This window comes from Cyprinus carpio, chromosome A10 (genome assembly GCF_018340385.1).
Source record: "Cyprinus carpio isolate SPL01 chromosome A10, ASM1834038v1, whole genome shotgun sequence".
Lineage (NCBI taxonomy): Eukaryota > Metazoa > Chordata > Actinopteri > Cypriniformes > Cyprinidae > Cyprinus > Cyprinus carpio.
Window position 1 is genome coordinate 8,907,872 of NC_056581.1, and position 21,856 is coordinate 8,929,727.

A 21,856-nucleotide genomic window follows, 5' to 3' on the forward strand; every position below is an offset into this window, starting at 1 on the left:
CTTAACTTGGTGTGGATGTCCCTCTTTCATCTGTAACTGGGTTCCCAATTTCTGCCAAGCTATGTGAGTGGCCCGGGGCATAAGTGGCTTGGCCCCTTTCTGAGGAAAGGTTAGGTGCATGTCTGTCACTTCCTTGGTGCTCTCTCACCAATGGCATAGTTAGCATTTCATTCCCCATAGTCTCTGCTAGAGGACACAGCACGAGTTCCCTAGAAGGGTATCATCTCTGGTTATGCATATAACCATGATTCCCCCGAGTGGGAACAAAATGCTGCATCTTCTTGCCATGCCTTCGGACTGTCTGTTTCATGTCTCCTTCAGACAACTAAAGTTGGTGACGTGTTCTGCAGGTGCCCTCTTATACTTCCGGGTGACACCTGTGACATCGCGGGCTATGTGGGCCAATAGGATTGTAGTTGTTTCAAACGCACTTCAGACACTGGTCCTGCTGGCAGCATTCCCTTTAAAGCCCTTTCACACTGCGATTCCGGCAAATACACGGGTAATGTGTCACGGCATTTGTTCCCGGGTCGCTAGATTTTGCACTTTCACACTGCCAGTGATTACCCGGAATATGTGCGTGCGTTCACACACAACCCGTAAAGGTCCCGTAAAGACACGTGATATCAGGGTGTGACGTGTAATCTACGAGTCGAAAACGCTAGGCACGTTAACTTTCACTGAAGCTGGTGAACGATCTCAGCTTCAGTGCGGAAAGTGAGGATCTAACTAATCTCTGCTTCGTTACAGTTTGCACATATTTGTTTCATCGCGAACGTTGATCTGCCTTCAAAACACGCTGAAAGAGTCGCGCGATAACGCGCGTCATCACTACAACACGGCATTAAATCTGGCTTTTGTTCACACAGCGCTCGTTCCGGGACTGAACCCGGCAATGTTACTAGGTCCCCAACCTGGGTTCAATACCGGAATCAATCCTGGGACGTGTTTGCTTTCACACAGAAGTCGACCCGGCAATGTTCCGGCAATTTGCCGGGTCCGACGTGCAGTGTGAAAGGGGCTTTAGTGTCTGCTAGAGGACGCAACGTTTTGTTCCCTCTCCCGGAAGCGTGGTTAAATGTGTAACCAGAGACGTTTTTCATTAGTTTTTGGGACTGTCACTTGTAGGTGTGGAGGCTCCTGTTGTTTTTGACTGCGAGTCTATGGCAGCCTATAAATCCATTTGGAGGAAAATTGGGCACATTAAGAGGAGAGAGTCTGAACTTGCCTGGTCTTGATTTCAAACCGCTAGTGCCACCCTCATGAACCATGTTTTATTTTTTATTTTTTTCTCTGTTCATTCTAAAAGACATCCATATGGATGCCAATTTCTGCCACATAAGATATGAAAAATTTGTCTTTTGACATACTGACTTCTCAAAATTGTGATTTTATTTTTTATCTCATAATTGTGGCTTAGTGTCTTACGTTTTACTTTGTCATCATTGATTTACCAAAGCATGGTTATTTTCTTATGCAGAAATACATGTATACCTTATTTTGCCTGAGTAGATTTTCTGAAGTTTGTCATTTTGGTGAAAATCTACTTTTTCCAAGCCATCCTTGAGTGTTTATTGAATATTTACCTAATTTAGCCTAGATCATATTTATCATATTGTGTGTCTGCCATTTTCCCAACAAATATTAGCATATCAATTTCTACACCAAGCTAAATTTTACTTGTTTACTTGTTGTTACATTTGCTTTTAATATATTTATCTGGACTGAAGAATTTTTGGATCAAGGTTTTAATGTAGGCTGCAACTTTCTCATCGTTTCATAAATTATTACATTAATTGTATTTGATCTGCAAACTTTCTTTTTATTGCTTTGAAGATTTAACCCTAAATTTGACACTTTGCATGCCGGTTTCTTTCCAGCGAATAGTAAAAGTCGGGAGGAGCATGTACAAAACCGCAATGAAACTTGATCCATGTACCTTACACATCGCTGACCCACACACACACTCGCACCACCTGTTTCAGCCCACATAACCTGATCCAGAGTAGGCTACACAATCTGACAGAAGTTTTCCAGCAACACAAGAAGAATCACTGGATCCGGTCTGTTCTACCGAGACCAGCTGCAAGGTAGACCAACATCTGGTACAGTCAACCCAGTTGCTTCTTGTCTAAGGCGTTTTCTAAAACGTCCATCAGTTCTAAAAATGTATTTAATTAATGCTCACTTTAATTATAGTTACAAATCAATCAATCTGAAACTCGCGCGGACGGGCAGCACATGGTGATTTAATTCACTGCAGCGCTCCTTTATCAGGCATGGCAGTAAAAACGTGGGACGCGGCGCACGGGGTCTCCCGCCTCGTAATGTGGTCTGTCCTGCAGGGGAAAATATGACATTAAAATGTTTTTAGGTTTATAAAAACTGCCGCTGCTTAAATCTGTGATTTGGTGTGAGACGCTGCAGCTTTGCTGACTATAGATAGATAGTGAGCGTTCTGTTTTAGTCGCGTCGAAAGCGTACAGTATGAATGTGGCGTTATGCGCGTTTAATGGTATTTTATTATTTTGTCGCATTTCGTCTGTTCTTTCTGCCAGTTTATTATGTTTTTTTTTTTATTTGCTTATTTTTAAAAATGGTAGCAGCATCATATAGTCGATCTTCTGAACAGAAAAATACCAATAAAATAAACTAGAAATACATTTAGGTACGCCTATTATATGTAAGTAAAATAATGAAATAAAGTACACTGACAAATAAAAACAAAATAAGTTAAAAAAAAAACCCTTTAAAATGATTAAAGAATACATTAAAAAATAATTTTGTTGTACTTCACATCATACCATAGTTTTAATAATTAAATGTTTTAAATTGGTCTAATGGTCTGCACTGCAGATAAATCTTTTTCTATTTATAAGTGAGCTGGAGTCTCTTCAGAGAGTAAACTGATCTAAAAGAGAGAGGTGTGTCACCTCATGCCATAAGAGCTGCAGTAACTTGAAAGATTACTATCAGAATGTCAATATATTTTTCAGAAAGTAATTATATGATTTTTAACAAATGAAATTTGTTTGTATACATTTTTACTGTGCTGAAAATAATTTTAAATGATTACATGCTTTATTATATTATGTGTTGATAAGCAATGTTTTCTCATTGCAAACATGGAAAACCTTTTTCCATCAACACTCACTAACATGGCATACCAAGAGCTGTATTTATATGTAAACAATTCAAATGTGCTGCCACCAGGAGAAGCTTTCTGTTGAATGGGGCCAGTAGGGGGTCTTTAATTTACATCTGAGTAACTGTATGTGAAATGCTCCTTCCTCTTTTAATGCTCCAGTCCTCAGAAAATCCTCTGATAGCTGCTTGTAGGTCAGAGGAATTATTCGTAAAATATTTTTAGATAACTGTAGAATGTTTCCATATTGCATAAATCACATTCAAGGGCATCATATAAGACAGATCTGATGATCTTTGACCGTTTACACTGTTATGCTATATATAGACATACTACACACACACACAAAAAAATAAATAAAAAATTACGCATGTGGGTGTGTGTTTAATGAATCCCAAACTCAGTGTTGTTGACCCTTGCAATAATATTACATTCCTGGAAAAGCTTTTTTGTGATGGTGTAATGTAAAGTTCATAACGCCTACAATTCTACATTTATTTGTCATTTCAAACCAAAAGGAATTTCATTTTATTTTATGAGATTTACTGGCTCATGATAGAAAAACAAAACAAAAAAAAAATCCTTGAGCTATCTTTAGTAGGAAGTAGAAATGTTTTGAATATGTACGTCTTGTGACTTATGACCTCATGGACTCATCCTGCAGGTCTTCTGTGTTGTGTAAACTGATTGGTTTGCATGTTTCTCATAAATGGGTCACATGCATCTATGTCCCCAACACACAACATGTTACCTGACACCCCACGTATGACATGCTAAAAACAAGCCTTGAGGCATCTCTGAGTGGTCTATAGTGGTTTAGATCCTGGACTGCTGTCTGAAAGGTTGCAGGTTAAATCCCAGACGTGTAATTAAAAATGAACGTGAGTGATTAGCTCACCATCAGCCAATTAGAGTCTCTGTCAGCAGGTGTCTATAGCTTTAGATCCAGTAGAAGCATTAAAATACATTGGAAATGGTCATAAACTAACCGTCAGATTGTCAATGTTGATCTTACTGATAAATCTGGGTAAAAGGCATTAATTTGATCACAAATAGATGGATTATAATCCTGTAAGGCATCATTTTACCACAATTGCAATGTCTATAGCGAGAAATTGTGTCATGACCATGAGAACTTAAGTTGCAGTTTTTCTTGAAGTTGCAGATCAACTTTTGCAGAGAACTGGACAAATTCAAGCACTGTTCATCTATCAGGTTTATGTCAAGAGCTTGTTTTCAAATAGTGGGAAGAAGTAGTTATAAACTAACCATTAGATTGTCAACCTTTTTGTCAATGTTGATGTTAGACTGATAAATCCATGTAAAAGGCATTCATCTGAAATGGATTAAAATGCTCAGAGGCCCCTTTTTGATGCAGTTGCACTGTCTAAATAGCAAGAAATTATTTTGCAGTTGCAAAATCTGAAGCCACAAATACAATACATAATTGCAATTTTATTTAAATAAATGTATATAAAACATTTCAAAAACTGCAGTAAGGTGTTCAGATGTTGTTATTAATACTGAGGGACCAGGAAAAGATAACATTCCTTATTTCCTAATGAATTTCAACTTGTGCTGACAGACATTGGCACACATTCAGGCAGTCTTCGTCTGTATCATTTCAGTAGCTTGTTTTTGAGTGTTGCACAATATTGTTGCACAAATTGAGTGTTGGCCTTTCATTTTTGAGGCCCCAAGCAGTCAAATATAGTACCATAGTCAGTATTGGTATTCAGTTGTTGATTATTCATCAGTAATGTGCGCATTCATTCAAATTACACACTACTGTACAATGATTTAGCTATTTAATATAACATTTTGATTGATTGACTTGGCAGTTTATTTAATTTACTAATCAGTTTAACTTAAATTTAAACCTTTATTTTTACTTCCATAATTTAAATTTAGCAAATGTTGAATCTAGGCATTGTTAAAATAGCCAATCGTTAGTGTAAGACTGAAAAATAAACAGCCAAATAAGAGAAATTTTGACAACAAAAATGTTATATGGACTGTAATTGATGCAAAATCTGGGCCCTAATATACAGTTTTTATGCATGATTATTAGGACAGTTATTTTATTGCATTGCATTTTATTTAATCATTGGTGACTGTCCTTTTCAACTTGTGATTTAGGGTCTTTTGCATATCTCTTCAGTGTTTGTGGGAAGGTCAATGGCAGTGTCACGGGTGGAGAACTGGCTTGGCTCACATTAACAGAAAGCTGAGACTCTGTCCACCTTAGCTACCTTTCTGTCTCGTGTATCGTCCTTTTTGAAACTATCATGGGTCTTTATGGAGGAAGACACACTGATTAAATTGTTTTAAGCCATTGAGTGAAATGTCTTCATGTTGCCAGTATAAACAACTAAGGCTTAAGACGTTAAGATGTACTTCCTGGACATGAACAAACTGGGTCCTGCAAGCCTACATGCGTCTATTTAAGAAGCATCTTTTCTTATAATATTGAGTTATTTGAGTGAAAGAGTCTTGTGGTATCTTGACATGCTTTGCATGATTTGTTCATAACTGAACTTGTTTTCTTATAAAGGTCAGACAGAGGGGGTTTTGTCAGACCGTCGGCTGGCTGCAAGCAATTCCTAAATGAGTTTAGACATTTCTGCCAAAAACCAAAACTGAAGAATATTTGTCACATACATTCCAAAATAAAATCACAGTCACAAGTTATAGGCTAAGGGTAGTCGGATGGTGCCAGGTACATTGTGCCCACTCTAAACATGCTCATATGATTGGATAGACGTTGGCAAAAACACGTCAGCAAAACATGAGTCCGTTTTCTTTCTGGGAAGACACTGTGCCCTTGACCCTATCTTGCTGTTTCTAGAAGCTCTTGTGTTGTGGTAATGATACACTAAATGTTTGTGACGTCAGTACTCAAGCCTGTATTGATGCTGACATGGGATCACATGTCTAGTTTAAGATAATGCAGTAATCTAGTTTAAGATTATGCAGTTCACACATTGATGGGACTTTATTGAAGTAATGTTGTGATTAAATGCGAAATAAAAAGGCACAAGCATCCCAAGGCCAAAGTATCACTGAGCTACACTGCACGTTGAACACCATAACAGAAAGTCGCCCACTGATTGGTGCCCAGGCAACACACCCCTGCTCTGCCCACCTGCTTAATTTAGTCAGATAAATTGCATGTGCGTGTCTATGGTCACCTCGCTAATCCTGACTGAACTGGAACGTCAATCGATGGCTCTGTTAACCTTAGCCAACCCTGCTGTCAGTTAAAGCTATCAGGATTTTAGATGTGATTTTTCCATACAGGTGTATGGAAAAATCCATAGCCTAGATGTTTCCTGCAGACCAAGTGCTGCAAACACTGTCATGTGGATGATGCCATTCAAGAAGAAGATTGAAGATTTCTCCATGTGCTCTCTAAAAAACATTTGAGGTATAAGAGATCTTATGAAACGTTTGTGAGTAAAACACCTCAGTTTCATGATGTCCTGAAGTATATGTAACACAAATTGTTCACAGTTGTGTTGTTGGTCTTTAAGTGAGGCATCTTGAAATTGTTGCCATGTATTGCAATCCCATTTAACTATTACTTATAAATTTCTTCTAAAATACCTTCATAATATTTGTGGTCTTTCAGCATTTCTACAGCATGGCATAGAGGCAGACCTTTCAACATATCTGATGTCACACCAGTAGAGCAGTTTAGACCAGCTCACTCAGGGAATGCTGGGATATCTGAATGAGGTCCAACTGGACAGCAGACCCTCAGGAATAGCTTGTGCTTGGATTACACTGATTCAACTCAGGACAGAAACCCAAACATAGGAATATATATAATGGGGGAAATATTTATTTGATCCCCTGCTGATTTTGTAAGTTTGCCCACTTACAAAGAAATGAAGGGTCTGTCATTTTAATGGTAGGTTTATTTTAATGGATAGACACAAAATATCTACCCAAAAAAAATAAAAATAAATAAATAATAGAAACTAATTTGCATTTCAGTAAGTGAAATAAGTATTTGATCCCCTACCAACCAGTAAGAATTCTGGCTCCCACAGATAGGTTATGTGCCCATGTGGAACATAGATTAGTCATAGACATAGATAAGACGCCTGTCCACACAATCTGTATCTTCCATTTCAACATCTCCTACCACCACGGGCAAGACCAAAGAGCTGTCAAAGGATGTCAGAGACAAGACAGAAGATCTGTACAAGGCTTGAATGGGCTACAAGACCATCAGCAAGAAGCTTGGTGAGAAGGAGACAACTGTTGGTGCGATTATTCGGAAATGGAAGAAATACAAAACAACCATCAATCGGCCTTGTTCAGGAGCTTCGTGCAAGATCTTGGCTCATGGGGTAAGGATGATCATGAGAAAGGTGAGGGATCAGCCCCGGACTACACAGGAGGAGCTTGTTAATGATCTTAAGGCAGTTGGGACCACAGTCACCAAGCAGAACATTGGTAACACACTATGCTGCAATGGAATGAAATCCTGCAGCGCCCGCCAAGTCCCCCTGCTCAAGAAGTCCCATTTAAAGTTTGCCAAAGAACATATAATGATTCAGAGAAGGTTTGGGAGAAAGTGCTGTGGTCAGATGAGACCAAAATTGAGCTCTTTGGCATTAACTTGACTCGCTGTGTTTGGAGGGAGAGAAATGCTGACTATGACCCCAAGAATACCATCCCTACAGTCAAGCACGGAGGAGGAAACATTATGCTTTGGGGCTGTTTTTCTGCCAAGGGTACAGAATGACTTCATTGCGTCAAGAGGCAAATGGACGGAGACATGCACTGTAAAATCTTGGACGAGAACCTCCTTCCCTCAGCCAAAACAATGAAGATGGGTCATGGATAAGTCTTCAAGGATTATAATGACCCAAAACATACCACCAAGGCAACAAAGGAGTGGCTCAAGAAGAAGCACATTAAGGTCATGGAGTGGCCTAGCCAGACTCCAAACCTTAGTTCAATAGAAAATCTGTGGAGGGAGCTGAAACTTTGAGTTGCCAAACAACAGGCAAAGAAACCTTAAGGATTTAGAGAGAATCTGTAAAGAGGAGTGGATCAAAACCCTTCCTGAGATGTGTGCAAACCTGGTGACCAACTAAAAAAAAAAAAAAAAAAAAACGTCTTACCTCTGTGCTTGCCAACAAGGTTTTCTGCACAAAGTACTAAGTCATGTTTTGCTTGGGGATCAAGTACTTATTTCACTCTCTGAAATGTAAATCAATTTATTTATATAATATGTTTTTTTCTGGGTTTTTTGATTGGTATTCTGTCTCTATACGTTAAAATAAACCTACAGTACCATAAAAATTACAGACCCTTTATTTCTTTGTAAGTGGGCAAACTTACAAAATCACCAGGGGATCAAATAAAAATTTTCCCCCTGTATATGCTGAAATGTTTTTTTTTCTTTTCGTGTACACACAATTTCTTGCATACAACACTGATTTCTTCTGAAGTTTCCTGCAACACATGGTCATACCAGTTGCTAAAGCTTGATCAAAAAATAATTGTGCATTTGTTTAAGAACACAATAATAATAACGACAACAACAAAAACGGAATGACATTTTACTGATCCTGTCTTGTGCACAGCTTTAAACCTGAACTCTGGTTTTCTTACTGGTCACACTGCTAATATCATTTTAATGAACTTCCGGTGTTTAAATGTGGTAAATTTGGCTAAAGTTTATGTTTGCTGTTTCAGCAACAGGTATGTTCCAGTCAGGCCCTCATACCATGCTTGCGTGATTAAAATGACAACAGAGGTGCAGTACTGCTCGAGTGACTTTACTAACCTGCTTCCATGTTTCTGAGGTCTAGGACATCCGATAGTGAAATCACCCTGGGAGAGTAAGAAAAGGTCGCCACCTTCACATCTGTGGAACTTTCCATTTAAGTGTGGCATGATAGGAAGTAACTCCATGTCCCCTTTGCTGTTTAGATGTGAGCTCCAAAGAAAGAAAACTGAGTCACGATTCACAGTAGATTCATTTATAGACTCAAACTCTTTGTTAAGGAACCTATTTTGAAACCAGAGCCTCTCAAGATACAAGTTTAACTATATACAAACTATATTTGGTAACTACAAGCTATGTGTACATACATATATATGAGTGTGTTTATATGTGTGTTAGTGTGTGTTTTTCAATGATTTTATATTTTATTTATGTTTCTCAGAGTAATAAATATTTAACAAAAAACAATGAAGAATCTCAATTACCTTTCATACTGCTGAAAAAAAAAATAGTAATATAACAACTTTTAGTTAGTTACTCCCAAAAAGTTATATAATAATAATAATTATTATTATTACTATGTGAGAAAAGATCAAATTTACTGCTTCACATTTGTAGTGTTATGGTAGCTTCATGCATAGATTCATTTACATTCATTTACAAATTACCTTCACAGAACAGGCTTTTTTCACAGAGCTTGCAAACAGATCTTAGTTGTTCTTGTGCAGTTGCATATATTTTTGCAATTAAGTACCGCTCTCGGTTATGTAATATATTTCAGTTTGTATGAGTATGATGGATTATCCCCCAGTGGGCCTCTCCAGCTCTGCCACCAGTCACATTTTCTGGATTTCTCACCATGTTACTCAACACTTGGGAAAAGAGTGCAGCTGTATGAACTTATTGACTGGAGAACTGCTGCCCATTTGTACGTACAGTACAGTACATTTTGACACTTGGCCTTCGGGAGTCACAATATGCTTTTCATTCACAAGGTATGGTTGCAGTTCAGAATATAGTGTCGTTTTCTCTTGCACTGTCATCAGATATGTTCTGGGTTTGTTTTTAGTGCTTGGCATGAAGTTGAAGTGAATATGGGTCAGTGCTCTACATGTTTTTAGACCCTTAAATCACTGGACAGCTACTATTCTCACCAAAAATGTGCTGGTTTGTGTCCTGGAGTTTTAAGAATTGAAAAGAAAAAAGAGGACAGTGTTTGCAGTGCAAACACTCATATCTAGTGGAAAATATCTGGAGAATACCCAGTTACTTCGGTCAAATTGGGAAGGGGTAACCACATTTACCACCATATGACTGCTGTTGCAATTTTGTTCATCTCTGGAAAAAATCAGAAAATGTTGATATGGTCACTGATAAACATTATTGTGCATCCCTAAACATTTGACATCATACATCTGACAATGTATGAACTGCCACTGCCACTTTCTCAAGTTCATTACTCTTTTTTTTTCCTTTTTTTCTTACAGATAAGTGACACTTCTGAACACTATTCTGAACATTGGGAATCCACTGCATTTGTGGGTGAACCAGAAACATTGTGAAAGAAGAAACTCTGATAAAACGGGGCACAAAAAGAAGCTGTCGCCAAATCAAATCAATGATGGTTTTGAAAAAGCTTCTGCTTTTCGGGAAACAGCTGCTAAGGTTGAAGGTTGTCGACTGCAACTCAGAGGATTCGCGACTCTCCCGATGCTTGAACACCTTTGACCTGGTGGCTCTTGGTGTGGGCAGCACCTTGGGAGCTGGGGTGTATGTCCTCGCTGGAGCCGTGGCCCGAGAAAACGCAGGACCGGCCATCGTCCTGTCGTTCCTCATCGCAGCCCTGGCCTCAGTGCTCGCGGGCCTCTGTTATGCAGAGTTTGGGGCGAGAGTGCCGAAAACGGGCTCAGCGTACCTGTATAGCTATGTGACTGTTGGGGAACTATGGGCCTTTATAACTGGCTGGAACCTTATACTTTCATATGTTATAGGTGAGACGACACACAATATCACTTAAAGGGATAGTTCACCCTAAAAATTTAAATTCTGTCATTTACTCACCCTCAAGTTGGTCCAAACCTGTATGACTTACTTTCTTCTATTGAAGTTATTTTGGGGAAATGGGTAACCAGTCAGTAGATGGACACTATTGACTTCCAAAGCTGGAAACATGTACTATGAAAGTCAATGGGGACCATCAACTGTTTGGTTACACACATTCTTCAAAAAATCCTCTTTTGTGTTCAACAGAAGAAAGAATCTTATTGAAAATTCATGCAGTGTGTAACCTCCTGTTGCTGATCCATAATGCAGTATGTTTAGAATGACTTGACAGTGAGTAAATGATGACAATTTTCGTTTTTTGAGTGAACTATCCTTTTAAAGGTTATAAAAGTATTTGCCTATACTATATATTGTTACTTAGCATTGTCTTAAAAATTTTGTATTGCTATGAAACCTCTTAACTAAAGTTTAGAGTCTGTAAACTGATGTATAGTGTAGTTTTTTACATTTCCTTATGTTTTTCTTTCCTTGCTATATAATGTTAATCAATCTGTAAAACCTTCTCAGGTACATCAAGTGTCGCCCGAGCTTGGAGTGCCACATTTGATGAGCTGATTGGAAAACAAATTGAGCATTTTTGTAGACAGTACATGTCCATGAATGCTCCGGGCATTCTGGCGGAGTACCCAGATATGTTTTCCGTATTCATCATCCTTACTCTCACAGGTAAAACATGACCAGAGCACTAATTACATAGGGAGCCATGACTGACTTATTAGAATTGAGAATTCCAGAGGATCGTACAATGTTATGTATATAAATATTCATTTCAAAACAGTGATTGTGAAACACACTCATTCATTCTGATAATGAAAACTTTTGAATGTAAATAGTGGATGTTCGTGTTGACTTTGTTCCAGTGTTTTGAACTACGTTTTGTTTGCTGTAGGCCTGCTTGCCTTCGGGGTGAAGGAGTCAGCCATGGTCAACAAAGTGTTCACCTGCATCAACGTCCTGGTGCTGTTGTTCATGGTTGTATCTGGACTGGTTAAAGGTACACTGAAGAACTGGCACCTGGACCCTGATGAGATTCTCAGTGGAAACAATTCCACCATTAAGTGAGTCATGTTTTACAACTTTTTATTATATTTTAAAGTATGTACAGTAATTGCAATTAGGCCACAAAATTATATATCATTCAGAAGTCTACTGTCAAATTTCAAAAGTTATCAAAAGAAAACAAGTTATATATCAGCTTTTTCACTGTTACCTCACAAATTGAGACAGAATAATAATAATAATGATCGACCTCAGTGGACTTCCGTATGTTACCATATTTTATATTTTTGCTGTTCTTTTTGGTGCCATAGTTTTGCAGAAATGGCACACTTCCCCTTCAAATTCAAATGGCATGTTATAATTTGTCTATATTACTCTCTCTGAGCAGTGCTACACAGCCCCTGCCATCAAAAGAGATTCTGGGTGAAGGTGGCTTCATGCCTTTCGGCTTCACAGGGGTCTTATCAGGGGCAGCTACCTGCTTTTACGCCTTTGTTGGGTTCGACTGCATCGCAACTACAGGTAACTAAAGACTCTCTGAACTCCAGTGCTCTCAATTTTATCTAATATTTAAAAGGCACCAGTTTTCTCCTAAAATTCTGTTGAAAAGCTCAAATATGTGATTCATGTCTACAAACATGAGGTTAGTGAGAGTATATTGTGCAAGGGGCCTATTTTGTATATATAAATGCCTTTAATAAGTGTTAGATTGGTACAACAGTGAGGCTATACATATTTGGTTTGCGTCCATGCCGCTTTGGTCAAAGTTATTTAGAGTTTCCTTTATGTTTATAATAGTATTGCATGGATATTCTCAGTAGATCTCTACTTATGGTTTGCCTCTGGCCCCTCTTTTATGGCGGCTCACTCCCCCACATTCCCTTGAATTCGATTGGCTAGAGTGTTCGTCAGGACTCTTCTCCCTCTCTGTAGCTGTGGTTCAAATAAACCAACCCCTCCCCACACACATGCCAGTAATGATTATATATACATCCACCTTCCCTCTCTCTCTCACTCACTGCATGACATGAAGACGCTTCTCCTCTGTTTTATGTAGCGCTCTGCACAAAGTCAGACCAGAGGAACTTTTGCCAAAGTGAGCTCGCACTACTCACTGCAGCAGCTGAGTCATTTTCTTGCTCCAAGGTTTCTTAAAATGACAGATTTCACATGCAGTGTGCTTTCAACTGACTCAATGGCAAGATAGCGTACTGTAATTGAATGAATGTAAATATAATGTTCAGTACCGTTCAGAAGTTTGGGTTCTGTAACACTTTGAAAAAAGTCTCGTTCTCACCAAGGCTGCATTTATTTGATCAAAAATACAGTAAAAACAAAATTATTGTGAAATGTTATTATTATTTCGAAGAAATAATAAAAAGTTGTGTTTATTTTTTTTAAATTATATTTGTAATTTTTTTTAACTATTTTGTGTGATGGCAAAGCTGAATTTTCAGCATCACTACTCCAGTCTTTATTGTCACATGATTCTTCAGAAATCATTCTAATATGCTGATTTGATGCTCAAGGAACAATTCTGATTTTGATCAATGTTGAAAACAGTTTAATATTTTTGTGGAAACTGTGATACTTTTTTTTCTTCTTCTTTTTTCAGGATTCTTTGAACTGACATTTCAAAAGAATGGCAATTTTTAAATATATATATATATTTTGTAACAATATAACCACTTTAATATCACTTTTGATCAGTTTAATGCATTCTTCCTGAATCAGCGTTTTAATATCTTAAAAAAAAATCAATGGAAAACTTTCTTATGAACCTTTAATCATGTTACAATGTTTAGCGTGAAATACAAAATATGTCTGGATTTTGTGCATATTCATATACTATATTTTATGGAAAACATTCTCAGATTTTAATAATAATACGATAATGAAAAAAATATGTAATTGTGAATATATTCCTTATAATGGCAATTTTATTTCTCGTAATTGCAATTTTATGTATTTTTTTTATTATTGCAGATCTATATCTATATAATGTAACTTAAACTATCTAAAATAACAATTTTTATTTTATTTAATTTAATTTTATTATATTTAATTTTACTTAGAAACATGCATAGTATTCGTGGAGCAACTAATTAAAAGTTTCTTTTAATAAATCATAATATCCTGTTTCATATCGCAGGTGAGGAGGTGAAGAACCCTCAGAGAGCCATTCCCATTGGCATCGTCTCCTCCCTCCTTATCTGTTTTGTAGCATACTTTGGTGTATCAGCAGCCCTCACCTTGATGATGCCGTATTACATGCTGGATAAGAACAGCCCTCTTCCTGTGGCCTTTAAGTACGTCGGCTGGGAAGGAGCCACGTACGCTGTGGCAGTAGGCTCCCTTTGCGCCCTGTCTACCAGGTAAGCACTCATTCTACCAGTCAGGGATTGTTTGAACACACACTACAGCCCAGTCTAGAGTAAAATAGCCCCTGCATGGTAGAGTGCAACAATGCACTTAAAATGAATAATTAGCCATGTTCCTCCAAATTAATGGATGTAATGGCCTGGTTGCAGTTTAAAAGACTTTTAGGAAGTTGACCAACCTAATCATTAATTTTTACTAAGTGAACTCGGACGACCTCAGGGAGGCTGAGAGAGTACAGTCTGGGACTGGATTGTGTGATAGTGTGTGTGTATATTTATCTGAGGCAGCTCATATGAACCCCTTGCTAAAAATATGAAGAGAAATTTGGAGTGCTGAGTTATGAATCCTGTTTCTCAGTTATGCAACACTCAGTCCAGGCTATGAGTGGGAGTAAGGCTGTATACCCCATTTTTTTTCTGTCCATAAAAGTCAGGCTGTAATTAGTCTTATAATAATGACCTGCATGCATTCGCACCAGATGTTGTTGCTCAGAAATGTTTGTACTGTAAAGTATGAATTGTGTGTACTCTATTAAGTGAAGAAGTATTCTGCATGATCTATCCAAGTCCTCAATTTATTATTCTTCTAACAACCCGTCTAACTTCTGAGTCACTAATGATAACCTCGGTAGCTGCAGAGCTGAAGTAGATTTATTGGCATTTTTCTTTTTGGTTTCCAGTTATTGCAGTATTTTCAGTATTGCAGATTGCTTGAACAATGTGTAACCAACCACATACATTTTTTTATTACTGTCAAGGAGAGGATTTACCTGATATAAATGATACCAAAACAACACCCACCCCCCCCCAAAAAAAAAAAAAAAAAAAAAAAAAAAAAAAAAAAAAAAAAAAACATGAAATATAAAACTCATGGGTATCTGATTTACTTGCTACTAAATGCTGCAAATATTGCTTGTAGTCATAGTCAATGCGTTATTATGGCATATTTATTCATTTTGAGCATTTAATTTCAGTTGACAAAAATAATTTTTTTGTTGATGAGTGTACAAAATTAAAACAAATATATTCAAATTTGACTTAATTCTGTATATGTGTATACATACATAACGTGTATATACAGTACACATAACTTATATAGAATGTTTATAACTCTAAACTCTATAACATTTTATATTAATCTTTCTACTTCTGTGAGAATAAGGAAGGCCATACCAAAACTATGATGTTAACGACACAGAGGAACACTGTGAAGTTTTCCAGCCGACGAATAATAAAAATATTAACAGCCTATCAAAATCCACCCACGTTGTGTAAAACCAGCCAATTAAATTAGAAGTGTTTTGAAGTATTTGTAGGCTGATTTCCCAGAAGAGCAGATGCTGTGGCTATGTGGCGCTTTCAAAATATTTCTCTGTTTGTTTAAGCGGTCATCTGAGGCGGAAGGTGTGGGATATGAATATGGAAACTATCATTATTTTTGCAATGCCACTTGTACTTCAGAAATTACATTCTTCTCCTTTAAAATAAACCTTTTAATGATTAAAAATTAATGCCAAGAAATTGATCCTTATGCTCCTGGAAATATTTTCTACTTTTCTGGCTGGTCTAATATCACTTCTGATTGGTGGGGGTTGCCTGTTTGTGGCATGTTTCTCTCTCATAATAACACCACAGCAGTGTATGAATGCACTATGTCTGTGTCTCTTTTTTGCATGGCATGGTTTGTTTTCTCCATCTCTCGCGGCAGCCTGCTTGGCGCCATGTTCCCCATGCCCCGTGTCATCTGGGCCATGGCTGACGATGGCCTGCTCTTCAAATTCATGACTGGGATCAACGAAAGAACAAAAACACCCATACACGCCACTATAACAGCAGGCTTTGTCGCAGGTGAGCGAATTTTAACGCTACTAATCCACTGACGTCACGTTACGTTCGCAGTACCGCGCATCCATCCACCTGGAGCATGTTGCATGGAAAAATAGCATTTTCGCCACACTGAACCTTTATCTGGAATGGGCCAGGTGGCACACCCTGTCCCAACAGCTACGAGGGGATTCATTTAACTGTTTCTTCGTAAATTAACTGGATGTATCCCCTTTCTGCCTTTGACACCACCTCTGGCAGCTGCCCAGTTGGCTTATGTGTTTCTTTTCTGCTCTCTTCCTTTTTTTTGATCATCCCATGATCAGTCTCTTGGGGTCCTTGTTTCCCCTCCCACGTGTAATCTTTGCCATGGCCCGGGATGGTCTGCTCTTCTCGTTTCTGGCACGGGTGAGCGAGAAGAAGACGCCCGTCATGTCCACTCTGGCCTCCGGGGTCATTGCTGGTAAGAGCAGAGGGCGTTGTGGGATTGGAGGGTTGAGCTCCAGTGGGCTGCTTTTGTTGCTGTTGCCTGTCCACATCGATAGGAAGGAAGCTGGAAATTCACTGTTTATAAATCACACAGCAGTTACATGTAATTGGTACTGTAGTACTAAAGGTTCTTTCTTTCTTTCTTTCTTTCTTTCTTTCTTTCTTTCTTTCTTTCTTTCTTTCCTTCCTTCCTTTCCAAATGATTCCAGTAGTTACCTGGAATAGAAACTTGTAAGACTTTGCTGTGTTGGAATTATTTGCTTTATTGTGCAAACATGACATGTGATATCATGATGTCAGTTTTACCAATACTAAAGCGTCTGTTGACATTGTGAATAGTTTTGTGTATTTAAGTTTCATTCATTGAAAGAGTTTAATTGCTTATGCTTTTAGCACTTTCCTTGAATAGGGTCCGAATACAGGACACTTATTTATTATTATTTAGATTTTTTTTCTTTCTTTTTAAGAAATCACTTAACCTTCAGAAAGGAAGGCTGAGCTAAATATTATTTTACTAAATATAATTTATTTATAATTTATTTAATTTAATTGTATATTTCATTTTTATATATTATATATTGCAGTTGTCTCTAGAAAACATGGCATTTAACATGGATCAAAAAGCTACATGCATAAAGGTGGTTCAAATGACCCTTTTTCATTTCCCAAATTTCTCACAGATATTGTGAAAATGAATTTTGGCAATAATAATAATAATCATTATTATTATTATTATTATTTTAAATAAAAATAATATTATAATAAAAATAATAATTATTATCATCAAAAACATTTGCAAAAGCTACCATGTTTAATAAATCCATAGGTAATAAATACAAGTTATTTTATATAAAGGTTAATACAGGTTATCCCCTTTATGCAGTCTCAGAGTAGTGTTGTTGTTGTTTTTCTCCTATTTTCCTAATCTATGAAAACGAAAAAGGAAAATGAAATTGCTGTTTTTTTTTTTCTTTTTTAGGAATTCATAAAACATATATTTTTTTATTATTGATAAAATATTTCTAAACCCCCCTTTATGCATTTGAAGGTTAAAAAAGTAATGTGGTATTATTTTATACCTTATTTGTGGAAAGTGCCTTTTTTATCTATTTAAAGATGTTGATAAATGTTTTGTTACAGCTGATAATCCATGAATAATGACTCTTGATTGCAAAAATATTTGTTTTTTATTTGTTTAATTGTTCACTGATCACTGAAAAACAATGTTTATGTACTTGTTATATTATCTTTACCTAGAAATGTAAAAGTAATGTTGGCCTAAATACTACTACACAGTATGCATGTTCTCTGTGTAGAACATATAGCTTTGAATCCTTGTTCAACTGCTTATTGTAAATATCATCCTATCATCAAAACAGATGACCATAAATCCATCCTTTCCATTCCTGTGCAGCTATTATGGCTTTCCTGTTTGACCTGAAGGACCTGGTTGATTTGATGTCTATAGGAACTCTTTTGGCCTACACGCTGGTCGCTGCCTGTGTTCTAGTACTCAGGTTGGCAGATGCATGTGAAATGAAGGCATTTCAAAATTTGTGTCATTTCAGTTTGGCTGTTGATTGTAAAATTATATTGTGATCTACAGGTACCAGCCCGAGCAGTTTTCTCATACAGATCACACAGCTAGCACACAGGATGACATGGAAATGTGCATGACCATAAGTACACCTAGCATGGGGATTCTTCCCGGCATAGAAGAGCGTTTGAGCTTCAAAACAATGCTCTTCCCCGACATCACTGAACCCTCCAACCTTTCAGGCTTCACTGTTAACGTCTGTACGAGTCTGCTTGGTATGAAATCCACTTTAAGACAGATCCCGTTTTTAAGGTGCTTTAGTACTTTATTCAGCTGTTTTCTGGAGGTTTCTAAACCACATCTTTTCCAGGTCTGCTGATCTTCAGCTTTAGTCTGTTGGCCGTCCAGTGTGGAAGTGCAGTGTGGAATATTGTCATTCTCAGTGTCCTGTTCAGCATGTGTGTCATTGTCACATTTATCATCTGGAGACAACCTGAGAGTAAAACCAAGCTCTCTTTTAAGGTTAGACCTCATAACGCACATCTAACAGAGTACCAGGATGTGGTCACACCCAATAACATCAGTACTTGTAAAGGCAGATTTTCTATTTATAGATTTAGTTTCATTGAATCTAATGTTAGATTATTGATTATTAAACGCAAGAAGCCAAATACTGTTTTCTGTTATTATGTGGTTCACTGATAAGATGCTGTTTTGTTTGTTTGTTTCCAGATCTATTCATTTATTTAAAAAATGTGATTTATAGGCAATTACTTGAATGGACCTTTTTGAAATATTATTTATTTATTTTTTTAATGCCAGGGACTGACCACTACATATAATTACACATTCCAGTCATTTTTAATAACAAGTACTTTTTTTCATGTCTTCCAACAGGTTCCTTTACTTCCATTCATCCCAGTGGTCAGCATGTTTGTCAATGTGTACCTGATGATGCAGCTGGACAGGGGTACCTGGATACGATTTGCCATCTGGATGTCTATAGGTACAGCACATACTCCTGCATGAACCAGTATATGCTTGTCAAAAAAAAACAAAATAAAAAAAAATAAAAACTTGTAAACACAAGTTTTGCTACTTGTAAAGATCAAATTAAGACTTTTGGTCATTTGACGATTAAAAAATGTCCTCTGTTGGGACTCCCGAAAAGCACTTGGCACATATGCGGTCAATAATTTGTTCTTTTATCCCTCTGTTCTCTCCAGGACTCATAATCTACTTTGGCTATGGAATTTGGCACAGTACTGAAGCCACACTGGCCCATACCAGTATGGAAGAGGAGCTGAGTGTGTACAAACCCACCTGCAGTCTAAACAGGGACAGTGTGACCCCGGAAAAGGAGGCTTTCCTCTGTAACGGATCACGAGTTGATGAGGACGGAGATCTCTAATATGGAACAGTGTTACATTATTTGCTCAAACTTTACATGAAAGCACACCGCCGGGAGGTTGTGAGGAGCACAGGCCGTTGGAATTGAATCAGATTGAGCTCAATGATCCTTTTAACAATGTCACTTCCTTGTGACAAAGTCTAAGAGCTTTGTAAAGTGCACACTACATGGGTGGAAGTTTTTGATTATTCTCGCAACTCAATGGTTTTGTTTCCTACTTCAGAAATCTTGAAGAAACCAAAACAGGCGCAGGGCCTTTTATTGAGTGGTTGTGGAGTAAAAAAAAAAAAAAAAAAAAAAATGCCATCCATAAGCTCTGCAGTATTTCTTGTTGATGGCTGCTTTTGTTAAATGATGTAATTGAACTTGTGCCTTTTGTCTTACTATTGCAATTTAAACTAAATAAGTGTTACTAAATCTGAATCTTGGATGTCAGTGTTTAGGGTTTTATGTATCTGAACGTGCTTTTACAAGAAAAAGAAATCATGCTTGACTTTTCTGCTGAATTTGTAGTACTCTCTCCTGTCTGAGGTCTGGGTCGCCGTGATTAACAAATGATAGCTGATTAACAAGGGTGTAGAAGCACCTAACCCTGGCTGTAAGCCTAAAACAGATATTTCCTAAAAAAGTTATCTCTCAATTCTGATTAGTTGATTGGAATGTTGTTCCAGGATCAACAAGGATGTTAATCCAGGAACATGTTGTACTTTGTGAAATCACGCTAACCGTCTGGGGTCCCATTTAGTAAACTTTTCCGGTCGGTTTGAACTGCCCAGATCCAGAATTTGTAGGTTTTTGCTGGTCCACCCAGATTAGATCTTCGGATAGTACTGCCACCTGGTGGTCTGGTCGGGCAGTCACCAGGGTTAGTTGCTTTTATTTATCACAGTGCTGGCTACTGTGTCTTTTATGCAGATGGAGTCTGCCTCTTGTCTCTTAATGTTGCATAAGCAGGCATTTTTTTAGCATATTTGGAGAGAAGTTGATATCAAGGTGTATGTTTTAGTCATTTATGGTGTTTGGACATATATCACATTGTATTTAAGTCAGTCAAAATATTTTACAAATTAAAAATTAGTCTAAAGAGTTTTGGAATAATTTCTTTTAACCCAGAGGTAGTCTACCAAAGATTAGAATAATTAAGGTATTTATTAAGTCTCTTATTCTCACCGAGGCTGCATTTATTTGATCAACAATACAGCAAAAACACTAATACTGTGAAATATTATTACAATTTAAATTTAAGTTTCTATTTGAATAGAATTTTTATTATTATTATTGTTATTATTATTATTATTATTTAAATCTGCTGAAAATTCAATACATTTTAAAATATATTCAAACCATACACAGTTGTTTTAAATTGTAATAATATTTCACAATATCACTGTTTTACTGTATTTTTATCAAAAACCTCTTTTAAAAATATTTTTTATTCCAAACATCTGTACAGTAGTATTACCAAAAATCACTTATGCCACATTAGGTCTCTACCATGCCATGATTAGCATGATTGTCATCTGTGATAACCAATCAGATTTTTATTATTTTTTTTTTACTACAGAAATGCTTCATCATCCAATCTGACCTCAAGATCCTTTAGTGTAGAACATATGTTATGAATTTATATTAAGAATATATATTTATATGTTCTAGTTAAACTTCTTCCTATATTCTTACCTGCTGAAGCAGCACATTGATGCATCATACAGTCTTGATGCTTCTCAATCAATCAATCAATTAATATCCTATCTTTCTTTGTTGAAATTCCATGGATTAAGTGATTTGTAAATGGCAAATTATGCTCTTTTTAATGCTGAAAACTAATGTATGTGTAGAGGTGTTGTTCACATTTTTGGTTACAAAGATTTTAGTAGATTAAAATGTTTTCTTATCATAAGTGATTATGTTGCTGAGTTTGTGAATACATTTTACATGGTTGTTTTGAGCTCTTGAAACTTTGCAGTTACAATTTAGAATGAAACTGCATACATGCATATACATATAAATGCTCAGCTGCTTGAATAGTTGCATAAACACATATGAATAAATAATACAATATGAATAATACATTTGTAATGAGGCAAGTAGTAAAAATAATAACAAATAACAAGATGTTCTGAGTTTTACCCAATATTGCGTAATGTATACTATTAGAAAAAGAAAAAGAAAGAAAATGCGATTAAAATGTGTTGAAGTAGGCTATTTTGTTATTTTTATTATGTTTTATAATATTTGTTACTTTAAATAAATAAAATTT

The 21,856-nt window shown here is 36.9% G+C and overlaps 1 protein-coding gene across 3 annotated transcripts; it reads left to right on the plus strand.

Annotated features, from left to right (window-relative positions):
• Positions 1-1,731: 1,731 nt before the first annotated feature.
• On the plus strand, positions 1,732-19,909 carry LOC109074178 (high affinity cationic amino acid transporter 1-like). Of its 3 annotated transcripts, none has more exons than XM_042765039.1 (12): positions 1,732-2,090; positions 10,379-10,882; positions 11,463-11,621; positions 11,845-12,013; positions 12,343-12,476; positions 14,107-14,329; positions 16,486-16,622; positions 18,063-18,165; positions 18,255-18,460; positions 18,556-18,707; positions 19,083-19,191; positions 19,412-19,909. In XM_042765039.1, exons 2-12 carry the CDS (start codon positions 10,510-10,512, stop codon positions 19,594-19,596), a joined length of 1,950 nt encoding a protein of 649 aa, XP_042620973.1. In that variant the 5' UTR covers positions 1,732-2,090; positions 10,379-10,509; the 3' UTR covers positions 19,597-19,909. The 3 variants fall into 3 exon arrangements, with proteins under 3 accessions (XP_042620973.1, XP_042620972.1, XP_042620971.1); XM_042765038.1 differs by lacking the exon at positions 16,486-16,622 and adding an exon at positions 16,044-16,183 and having other exon boundaries at positions 1,733-2,105; XM_042765037.1 differs by lacking the exon at positions 16,486-16,622 and adding an exon at positions 16,044-16,183 and having other exon boundaries at positions 1,734-2,090.
• Positions 19,910-21,856: the final 1,947 nt, after the last annotated feature.

Coding starts and splice junctions, on each gene's coding strand:
- LOC109074178 (XM_042765038.1), top strand. CDS start 10,510: ATGATGGTTTTGAAAAAGCTTCTGCTTTTCGGGAAACAGCTGCTAAGG. Junction 16,184..18,062: donor AACAGCAGGCTTTGTCGCAG/GTGAGCGAATTT, acceptor ATTCCTGTGCAG/CTATTATGGCTTTCCTGTTT. Junction 19,192..19,411: donor TGCCATCTGGATGTCTATAG/GTACAGCACATA, acceptor TGTTCTCTCCAG/GACTCATAATCTACTTTGGC.